General features: G+C 29.0%; 1 protein-coding gene across 2 annotated transcripts; it reads left to right on the top strand.

Moving 5' to 3' along the window:
* Positions 1-6,595: 6,595 nt before the first annotated feature.
* On the top strand, positions 6,596-11,212 carry LOC109807516 (nitrate regulatory gene2 protein). 2 transcript variants are annotated; one of them, XM_020370052.3, is made up of 5 exons: positions 6,596-6,685; positions 7,578-8,749; positions 9,134-9,345; positions 9,773-9,996; positions 10,251-11,212. In XM_020370052.3, the coding sequence occupies exons 2-5, from the start codon at positions 7,645-7,647 to the stop codon at positions 10,945-10,947; spliced, it is 2,238 nt and encodes a 745-aa protein (XP_020225641.1). In that variant the 5' UTR covers positions 6,596-6,685; positions 7,578-7,644; the 3' UTR covers positions 10,948-11,212. The 2 variants fall into 2 exon arrangements, with proteins under 2 accessions (XP_020225641.1, XP_020225639.1); XM_020370050.3 differs by having other exon boundaries at positions 6,657-6,795.
* Positions 11,213-11,760: the final 548 nt, after the last annotated feature.

Below are 11,760 nucleotides of genomic sequence, written 5' to 3'. Positions count from 1 at the left end.
TATGTTTCTTTCTAAAGTATGTTAATTAAAATGTTTTCTTTTAGGAAAGAATAAAAATGTCTGTATGTATGTAATTAAAATGATTGTTTTAGAAAACCATTAAAACATTTGAAGCAATCGGCGTGAAGATTCCACATACCAAAGCTACAAAATGTTGGCTTTCTTAAATGTTGCGGCATTAAAATTATAGTAAAGAATCGTGAAAGGCACTATATTATGGATAGTGGAGCATATGATATGATAATTGTTCAACATTACGTAGTGGACAACACCCCTTTAAACTTTTAATGTAAATTTGTGGCTTTGGAAGAATGTGAAAATGGTTGGGTAACATAAGGGTCAAGATGTCAAAGCTCAATGTGTGAGTATGAGTATGAATGACCCCTTTAATTTAATTTCCTCTTATTATTATAGCACGGAACTGTGTCCTTTTTATGTAGTGGTGACTAAGATGGTGGCGTGCGTTCATATCAGTGTGTGAGATTGGAGACACTAAAATCCAATAAAAGTGATGTGTAGGAAGAGGCACGTCACGTAATATGGTGCATTTTGCTGAATCACTTTTCCATTCTCCATAGATTGTTGGACAATAATGCTGCCTTTTCTTTTTTATGTGAACGAACACAATTCACAATACTTTGACTTCACAATCATTATCTTCAAATAAAATACTATGTAACGTTTGATTGGAGAGCGTGGTTCATTGCCAAAGTGATTTTTTTTAAAAATTAAAAATTAAAAAAGAAGAAGAAGAAGTAAAGAATGACTTATTCACGCAAGTAGGGTAATGGGTTGAGCAAATCAACATATTGTATGTAACTTCCCTCCTTTCCTCGGTCGAATGGAATGCCAAGTAGATGACTCTTGATTTTGGAGATCGTTGTTCAAATTCTAATAGTGATTCTTGTCTTGTCACTTATAATGATATATAAAAAAATATCAATATAAATATAATATATAATAAGTATAAATTTATTTAATATATACTTATCCATAGTTTTTGTGTTAATTTTGAATACAATTTAACATTTATTATATATTATTATAGTTTATACATACATATTTTAACAATATATCAACAAATATTATATATATATATATAACATAGGTAAAAGTAATTTATAATGATACATATTATGTTATTATAAGGTATGTCACTATTAACATTTTCTTTTGTAGTGAGAAGTTGTAATTTGCTCAAAAAATTAATGATAATTAATGTTGATAAAATGTATAAATGTAAGTTATTTGTGTTACTTGTTTAGTAAAGATTATGGGTGAAAAGGAAAGAGCATATCGAGATTAATTTATCTTTATTTTATTCGGTCTAAAAATTTGTACAAATTATTATTTGAATTCGAGTTTTACTCAATTAAAATATAAAATAAATGAGACGAGATCAAGTCAACTTGATGTTTAAACATATTATATCAATATTAAGTTAAAAATATTATATCACAAATAATATTAGGTATATAGTCAAATTATAAAATATAAAATATATAAAATTTAAATTAAGATATATTTTATAATATATTTTAAAATAAATATTATCATTTTAAATATAATATTACGTCATACAAAGTATTATTTATTAAAAAGGACACAAATGTTTGAAAAAATTATATTTTGAAAAAAAATCTAGGACATATTAGATAGTGTAAAACATAATCTAAATCTATCTTAAGAATTACATTGGATCAAATTTTAAAATTCAAATTTGTCCAAATCAACAATGAAACATGTTAGGTGAGTAGACAAGTTAGGTCCTACTCACCCTAATAAAAAATTGAGTGCTCACATCACACTATCTAACACACTCTCCTTAATATATTTTCTCTCATTTATTAAAATTTATTAAAAATTTTAAAAACATGAGTGTCATTAAAATTAGTGTGGGATTCACCAATTTTTATATTCTTTAATAAATTTTAATAAATTAAAAAAAAAATATAGAGCATAGAGAAAGTGATCATAATGTTTATAAACAAAATTAGAGTCAATAATATGTCTTAATTTTGAAGTATCAAAAATAAGTTAACTCAAATCATCTTTAACTTGCAAAAAAAAAAGGGGTTAAATTTAATCTCATCTCAAGAGTAAGTTAGAAATCATAACCCAATATAATTATAAGTTGAGTTGATATACTATAATTAAAAAAAAAAAACTAGATTGACTCAATCTTGATCCATAAGAAATAAAATACAAGTCATTCAAATATAATAATAATAATAATAATAATAATAATAAATTAATTAATTAATTAATTAACCCATTGGAATATCAAAACTATAAATATTTTTAGTTTAGTTTCACTAGTACCACCGAGTCTATAATCATAAATAAATCTAAGTAACTTATAATAAATATAATAAAATTAGAAAATAAAAAGAAAAATCCAATTGATTGACTTAATCGAATTTGTCCTCAATCCATCCAAAAAGATATTAAATTTGGTTAAACTTAACAAACACCCCCAATAAGTTAACCTTATTTTATAATTTCTTCTACTTTTGTAATTATGATTTTTTTTATCCGTAAAATTATAAAGACAAAATTAGAGTTTCAACTTAAAACTTTATTCATACTGTTTTAATTTTTCATATTTCTTTTTATGATTGCAAGTCTATATTTGGAAATACACTTTTGGAATCTAACAAAAATCATAAAATTAAGTTTAGCTCGATTTATTATTTTATTTCTTTCATTTTGAAAACGAAAACTTTATACTAGTTACTCTTTCCTTAAAACTTCGGTCTTAAATATAACTTTAAGGTTAAAATTCCATTTTGGTTTCTTATAATAATTGTTTGTTTCAATTTAGTTCCACTTTTATTTTTTGTCTCAATTTGGTCCTTTATAAGTTAATTGGTTTCAATTTGGTACTTCCGTCTAAATTATTTAAACGGAATTAACTGTTAGTCACGTGGATGTCACGTAGATGCATACGTGGATAACACGTGGACGCCAAATTTTGTGAAAATACCTGGAACCAGAACGGCTCGTTCTGAAACCAGAACAGACCATTCTGGATTTAGAACGGGCCGTTCTGGATTCAGAACAGGCCGTTCTGGACTCAGAACGGGCCGTTCTAGACTCAAAACGGGTCGTTCTGAACTTAGAACAGGCTGTTCAGGATTCAGAACGGGCCGTTTCAAGACTGATAATAGAATATTCTTTTTTAATTTTATTGAAAAATATAAAAATTTTGAAAAAAAAAATTTTATGGTAAAAATTTTAAAATTATTTATTTTTATAAAATACAATTGTCTTATAAATAGACTAATAATTTTTTCTTTTTCTCTTTCTGTCTGAAGAAATATTTAAGTGTCACTTTATAATTTTTTGCAACTTATTTAAAATTAGAAGAATAAAATGATAAAAATTAATAGGATAAACATAATAAAATTATTAATTTATTTTCTTTTAGTGTCCTCTAAATTTTTACATTCATTTAAAACAAAAATATTTTATATGTTAATTTGAATTAATTTAACGAAGTATCATATGATTTTTAATTTTTTAAATTTTTTTTATAAATTTGATCTATACATGAAAAACTTTTTAATTTAACAATTAAATTCTTAAAAATTTGATATAGAACATTAATTGTTAAATACAATAAATCTATCAAGACTTATTCTTGAAGTAAGTAAATTTTTTCTTCATTAAAAATGAAGATAATTTTACCACAAAATAAAAAATAATTAAACAATAACTGTTTTAGTGATACATTGCATTGTCCTTAATTTTACATTGTATAGCCTAACTGTTTAGCAATTGAAGTTATCAATTTCCATTGATAATATTATCAAATTTAATGTTTGAAATGCTTTGTATCTTGGGTTTTTTCCTTCCATGATTCACAACTGTGAACAATAATCATTGATCGTTTATGCTTAGCAGTCTGGAACCAGAACGGTCCGCTCTGAAACCAGAACAGACTGTTCTGATTACACTTTTAGTGTGTAAATTTTGCATCCAGAACGGGCCGTTCCGGGTGCAAAATTTACACACTAAAAGTGTAACCAAAACGGCCTGTTCTGATTTCAGAACGGGCCGTTCTGGTTCCAGGTGTTTTAAAAAAAATTGACATCCACGTGGCATCCACCTATGCATCTACATGGCATCCGCCTATGCATCTACATAGCATCCACGTGGTCACACAGTTAACTCCGTTTAAATAATTTGGACGGAAATCCCAAATTGAGACCAATTAATTTATTAGGGACTAAATTAAGACCAAAAATAAAAGTAGAACTAAATTGAAACAAATAATTATTATAAAAGACCAAAATAAGTTTTTAGCCTAATGTACACTATTCATCACAGGGTATAGACACTCAAAGTGTAATCGTATTTTTTTTAAGGTAGATGTATTTCTAATATGGTTCGTATGACTTTAGACATGTTAAATAATGATGGTAGTTTTTGCAAACGTAATTTCTTTTTTCACAAGGTGTTGGTGATTCGGCCCAGTGAAGATAGAAAAGTTGGGCTGGACCATGAGCAGAGCAGCCCGTAGGTTATGGGGAAGTTATTGGGTAAGATGACCCTTATTCACGATAACAAATGGTTTAAAAAAAACTAAAATGTTTTTTCATCATTTAGTTCACAAATATTTTTAAAAATAAAATAAAATAAATTTCATATATATATATATATATTAATTATACTCAAAGAGATATAATTAAAAATGAAAATAAAAGCAAGCCAAACAATTTTTTTTTTTGTGGATCGGATCAGTATTAGCTTAACACTTCACTTATGACATTGTTGACCTATTTCACTAAACACACGCCTCCCAAACATTTGAACCTTCAAAATTAATTTATATAGTTGCGTCTAAAATCATCTTAATTAAAATCCATTTTGAATTAATCTTCATGTTTAAAACTCATTATAAAATAAAATTTGAATTTCTCCAAAGTAAAATTTATATTTAAGAAACGTATTCAATTTATTTAGGTAACTCTGTTTTTCAACCATAGAACATGTTTAATAAATAAAATAATAAATTTTTTATTAATTTAAATTAACAAATAAAATTAGAGTGCTAATGAGTAAGAAATAAAAATAAAAGTTATAAATATAGTGCTATAAATCATGTTCATTGATTAAGTAAATTATTATTGAATTTTGAAAGTGTTAATAAATATAACTATTACCTAAGCTATTTAATTTTAATTCTAAAATTACTTTGAGAATAAAATTTTAAATCTAACATTATTAATTGTAACTAACTGGTCTATTTATTTTTATTAATTTTTTATAAAATTAGATACTTTTATTTAAGTGATCGAATAATTAAATGTTCAAAAATCATAGCCATAATGATTAACATATATAGAACGCAATGATATAATGACAAGATTGAATATCACGTCATACATGGTTCCATCCCTCAAGAAAATTAGCACATGTACTTTATTATAAATGTGAAAAGCATAGATTTAATATATTATTTAATTTCTATATATTTTTTAAAATCAAAATTTTAAATTAAATTTATAACTATTTTTAATTTTATCTTATGCTATAGTAATTAGTCTCTAGCATTAGAAATTTGTTTATAATTTAAGAAGTTTTAGAAAATATTTTTTATATTATCATACTTAAACAATTACATTAGATTATTAGATTATGTCATCAGTTATGTATATCAAATTGTAATTTTTACCAGTTAAAATTATCTTATAATCTCCTTAATTAATAGAATTTTGAAATAGTAAGAAATTATATATATATATATATATATATATATTAAAATTAATTATTAAATATTAAATATTTATTTTGTTGTAACTTTTAAAATATCAATCCTGGCATGTACATTATTATTATTATTATTATTATTATTATTATTATTATTATTATTATTATTATTATTATTATTATTATTATTTTATCATTAATGGCTTATACGTTTTAGAAAACAAACTTGGTGTATTGTATTTAATTGATTTTTTTTTGTCTTATACACTAAAGATATATTTTATTTATTTATTTTGCTTTTTAACTTGTAACCTTGGAAGAAAAAATATTACTATTCAACTAGTTAAACTCTTTGCTTAGATTTATAAATAGTGAAAATCATATCTAATGATGTTAGATTGATTTTAATTGTTAATTTTGAGATATTATGAGAACTATATATATGAAAAAAAAAGTATATTTGTAAAAAAAAACTGAAACACTTATAAGACAAAAAAAAAATAACATTTTTCTATGAGTTATATTTAGCTTATAATTTGTAAAAAAAAGAAATTAAAAAATTCTATATTTTAACTCAAAAAAAGTTTAATTCATTTTTATTTATATATTTTATATAAATTTTTGTCGAAATTTTTGTCCAAACATGAGTATATTTGAATTTGACTTAAAATAACTGAAAAATTTGGATTTCAAAATACAAATTGGGAACTTGAAACAACGGTTAGATGGAAAAAGGAAGAGAGTAGTAGCTAATTGGGCCAACTAATTCCTGATTTTGAGTTGTCAATTTCATAAACATTTTTCCATTTGTGGCAGTGAAGAAATTCAGTGCAACATTAAGGGCAGATGTCACATTCTTTTTGTTGTTGCTTTTCAAACTCTTGTCTTTTTATGTTTCCCACACAACACTGTTTCACTTCTTCATGTTTTGACCGTTGCTTTTTCTCAACGTCTCTATCTCTCCCTCTCTGTATGTATATGCTTCACTGTTCATCTTCATTCTTAATCAAACCCAAACACTTTGTATTTTCTCTTTCTCCTTCTCCTAGCGCATTCAGCTCTTAACAGCAAGAGACTGAGGTTGCATTGAGCTTTTTTCCTTCTTTTTTTTTTTTTTTGTGAAATGGGTACCCTTCAGCTCTCGTGTCACTTTTTTTTTTCTGTTGCATTTGTTTTTTGTTCCAAAATAACATTTTTATACTTTCTATATTCTTAGTTACGTAAGTCATGGGCACCTTGATTTGCCCCCTAGTCTGTGATCTGAATACTGGTTTTCTTCCTCGGCTAATTGAGGATTGTTTTAATGAATGTATGCCCTTAATTGTTTTCACTATGTAATGTATTTTTGGTTGAGATTTCGAGTGGTTTTGTTCACCTATACCGAAAACAAAAATTCCCAGATCAAAATTTCTTTTCTTTCTTAATGTCTTTGCGTTGTGATTGAGCATAGTTTGATCTTATGGAAAACATAGAGGAATCTCTATTACTTGTTTCTCTTGGCCAAGTCTCTATTTCCATTGCCCTTTTGTGACTTGACAACAAAGAAAAGCATCCAACTTTATTAACCTTGATACATTTCTTTTGGCTACAATGCTTAATTTTAAGATTAATTACCTTTATAGTTTCGTAATCTTTACATTTTAACCCTATACATACTGTTTTAGTTTCCTTTTAGTCTCTATAATAATAAACAACAAGGACTAAAACTAAGTAAATAAATAAAAAAAGCACGCATAGGAATTAAAATGTAACGTATTAATTATAAGTGTATGTAATATAGGAACCAAATGGGTAATCAAACCTTAATTTATTTACGTTTTCTTTCCTCTCTTTATATTGAAGTTTTCTGTTTGTGTGTACAGATTTGTGATAAATAAGAGTTTCCCTTTGATATCATCCATTTCAATGCAATCCTGAGATAGTGAAGAGATGGGATGTTCTCAATCAAGGTTGGATGATGAAGAGGCAGTTAAGCTTTGCAAAGACAGAAAGCGGTTCATCAAACAGGCAGTTGAGCAAAGAACTCAATTTGCTACTGGACATGTAGCATACATTCAGTCTCTGAAAAGGGTTTCAACCGCACTTCGTGATTACTTTGAAGGAGATGAACCATGCGAGATGTCATTAGATTCATTCATAAGCCCACCTTTCACACCTGTGAACAAAACTAGCACTACCTTCATTCCCATATCATCAAAATCCTTCTCCCCGACAACAATTGAGTTTGGTCCCAGAACAACTTTGAAGGTGAATTACCTAAGGCCAGGTGGTAATCCAGCAATTTCAGTTGAGGAAAGGCCTCAATCGCCTGAAATGGTTCGGGTTGAAACTTATTCTCCCATGCACCAGTTTGGCATTGATGGTTTTTTCCCCATGCAATCCTCACCTATGAATCCTTCAGTTTTTGCTTACTCTCCCAATAACAGGCCTAATATCCCTCCACCTTCACCTCAATCTTCCCAATGGGAATCATTTTGGAACCCATTTTCATCATTGGACTATTATGGTTACCCCAGAAGAAACCCTGGAATGGATGATGAGATCAGAGAAATGATGCAGGTCCGAGAAGAAGAAGGAATACCGGACCTGGAAGAAGATGAAACTGAACAAGAAGGTTTTGTTGTGAAGAGAAATGTAGCAGAAGAAAGAGCCAAAATTGATGTCAACCCTGCCAAAGAAGAAGTCACGGTTGAAGATGTTGATGAACATAAGGAGGAGGAGGAGGAAGAGGAGGGAAAAGATGCTGGAACTGGAACTGCTGATGATGTCACAAACTCGCAAGCCAATGGCAGTGAATGTTTTCAAGTATCTAAAGCTCAAACTGCAGGTCAGGAAATGGCTACTGGTAATCAAGAAGCTAAGGAGGAAACACCTGGTTTTACTGTTTATGTAGACAGAAGACCCACAAGCATGTCTGAAGTGATCAGGGGTCTTGAAGCTCAATTCACAATAATCTGCAATGCAGCCAGTGATGTCTCAGCATTGTTAGAGGCCAAGAAAACTCAGTATTTATCAACTTCTAACGAACTATCAGGTTTGATGAAAGTATATGTTTTATATTTTCACCTTGTTGGAAGTGTTCTTGTTTGCTTCTGCATTTCATAGTGTTCAGAATTCTGAGTTAAACCTCAAGTTTCAAGAATAAATTGCAAGAACAAGAATTTAGCAATGTTTGCAAAGCATTTAAACATTTTAATTGTCAAAAATTGCAATTTTTGCTCTTTTATGGTAGGAACATTTGGCCAATGCAAAGTCAATCCTCTCCATACTATAGAAAATGTGTTTGTCTTGTTTGCAGAAATATTCTTACTTGTTCCCAAGTTTTCATTTGATTTTTTATTAGTACATCATTTTTCTTTCACTAATATCTATTTGTAAATTTTGAAGAATATAAATTTGAATTGCTTTTCTTTTGCAGCATCAAAATTGTTGAACCCAGTAGCGCTGTTTCGCGCAGCTTCTTCACGCTCAACCTCATCAAGATTTTTAATGAATTCTTCAGGAACTATGGATGAGGTTTGCGAAATCACCGATGATCCACTAGAGGAACATTGCTTGTTTTCTGTTAGTCATCAGTCAACATTAGACAGGTTATATGCATGGGAGAAGAAGCTCTTTGAGGAAGTCAAGGTATATTACTGAACTCTTTTTACTGGTACATTTCTTACTGAATTGCTACCTATGAACTATTTAATGCATTGTAATATTTATTTCAATAAACTTTTCTAGGATGATATGCTTTGGTAAAGATACTTGCTGCTTGAAATATAGCCTATTGGAACTTATAACTCTTCTCTCTGGTCATCAATTAAAATTTTCTTAACACTTAGCTGGCCTTTGTTCAATTCTATCAGTAAGCTCCTATTTAGACAATCCTTTAGGGGTGAACAGAATTAGTATTCACTCTAAGGTTATCAATCATCTATAAAAACAACAATTGGTTTATAGTTAGTACTATCATTCTTTTAAACTTTATTGTTACAGGTCATGATGTTTATGATTGCATACAATTTTAATAATGGGAAACTTAATGCTATGCCACTTTCTTCTTCAACAGTCTGGAGAACGTGTTCGTATTGCATATGAGAAGAAATGTCAGCAACTCAGGAATCATGATATAAATGGAGAGGAACCCTCTTCTGTTGATAAAACAAGAGCAGCCATTAGAGATCTACATACCCAGATAACAGTTTCAATACACTCAGTTGAAGCTATTTCCAGAAGAATTGAAACTCTAAGAGATGAAGAGTTGCATCCCCAGCTACTTGAATTGGTGCAAGGGTACGTATGAAAAATCATAATTCCCTTACAACTTTATTTTCTAGATAAACTGTAAATCTTCGACCGCAATTCAATGTATTTTCACCGCTAATATTCCATCTTATCACTGCTAATAATAGTCTTTGTTTGGTAATATTACAATAGTGAAGACTAATTCTGAGTTAAAAATCGTTAACTTAGATCATTAACTTTACAATACTTTGTATATTATAACTATGAAATTTAAATAGCATCTACTCAACCTTGTCTAACAGGCTTGCCAAGATGTGGAAAGTGATGGCAGAATGCCATCAGACACAGAAGAGAACGTTAGAGGAAGCTAAGATTCTTCTAGTTGACACTGATGCCAGAAAACAATGTGCCACATCACTAACTGATCCGCAAAGGCTTGCTCGTTCAGCCTCCAATCTTGAAACTGAATTGAGGCATTGGCGAAACACTTTTGAGGCATGGATCACTTCTCAAAGATCCTACATTCATGCTCTAACTGGCTGGCTTCTAAGATGTGTGAGATGTGAGCCTGATCCATCAAAGCTAGCATGTTCTCCCCGAAGGTCTAGTGGCATTCATCCGTTGTTTGGACTTTGTGTTCAGTTGTCAAGGCGTCTAGATGCTCTCGAAGAAACATCAGTGCTTGAAGGCATAGATTTTTTTGCAGCTGGCATGGGGTCCCTCTATGAACAACAGTTAAGAGAAGAGAATCGGCGAAATCCGGTTGGATCAAAAGAACATAGTGAGAATATGGAAATGGTAGAAATTGATCAGGTTGAAGAGGTAATGAATACTGAGAAATTGGTTGAAGTTGCTGTTAAGGTGCTTTGTGCTGGTATGTCAACTGCTATGAGCTCAATGGCAGAGTTTGCTGTTGACTATGCTGAGGGATATAATGAACTTGTTAAGAAATGGGACAATGTGAACTTGCAGCAGATTTCTTGTGGAACTGAAACATAGATATTGTAGATGGCTTACATTTTTTGGTTCATTTATTTAGTTTAGTGTGACAGTGAATGAAATTTATTTAAGGGTAGTTTTAGATGAAGGAAAATTAAGGGGAGGGAAAGATTTTGTGCCAATCTCTCACCCTGTTTGATAATTTTTATAACGAGGGAGGGAAATGAAAGTAATACTCCATATCAAGCCTTCTTTGTAAGTTTTTTGTGAACATTTTTGAGTTCTCTAATTTAGGGATCTTATTCTTATATACTTAATTAAACAAGGGGAAGGAAACGTGTTACCTAGTGTTTGATTCCTTTTTAAGTTTTTTGTTTTAAAAACTTTTTTGCTTAAAGCTACACTAACGAAAATCAATTTCTCATATAAAATTTATTACGTTCAGAAAATTATTTTGAAACAAGTGTTTTAAAAACTAAAAAAGAGATTATCATTCTCTTCTATCTTCTTCAAGTTTTGTTTAAGTGATTAGGGAACAGATTCCTTTGAAACAGAAACGTGCTTAAAAGACAAATAAAATTTAAAAAACAAGAAACTATTTTTTAGACATAACAAACTAACATTGCCTTAATTTTAGATACTCTCTTTTTTTTTTTCCTTCATTCTTTTACTCTATATACTCTATGTTTGATTGGATGGATGAAAAATAATAGAGAAATACCACTTTCGAACCTTTTACTGTTTGGTCGCGTGGAATTTACAATATACAGTTATTATAGAAAAAATAAATAAAAAACCGTCTTACTTAAATAATTTGTGATTAGTAGGTTTTATTATAAGAGTAAATTCACATGATCTCGCCCAATGTAGAAG

Source organism: Cajanus cajan, chromosome 5 (genome assembly GCF_000230855.2).
Source record: "Cajanus cajan strain Asha chromosome 5, NIPB_CcT2T_4, whole genome shotgun sequence".
NCBI lineage: Eukaryota > Viridiplantae > Streptophyta > Magnoliopsida > Fabales > Fabaceae > Cajanus > Cajanus cajan.
This window is presented reverse-complemented; position numbering and strand designations above follow the sequence as displayed.

Bases quoted from the DNA above. Each gene is read 5' to 3' on its own strand.
- LOC109807516 (XM_020370052.3), top strand. From the start codon at position 7,645: ATGGGATGTTCTCAATCAAGGTTGGATGATGAAGAGGCAGTTAAGCTT. The intron at 8,750-9,133 runs GTTTGATGAAAG...TTTCTTTTGCAG, and splicing joins AACTTCTAACGAACTATCAG to CATCAAAATTGTTGAACCCA. The intron at 9,997-10,250 runs GTACGTATGAAA...CTTGTCTAACAG, and splicing joins CTACTTGAATTGGTGCAAGG to GCTTGCCAAGATGTGGAAAG.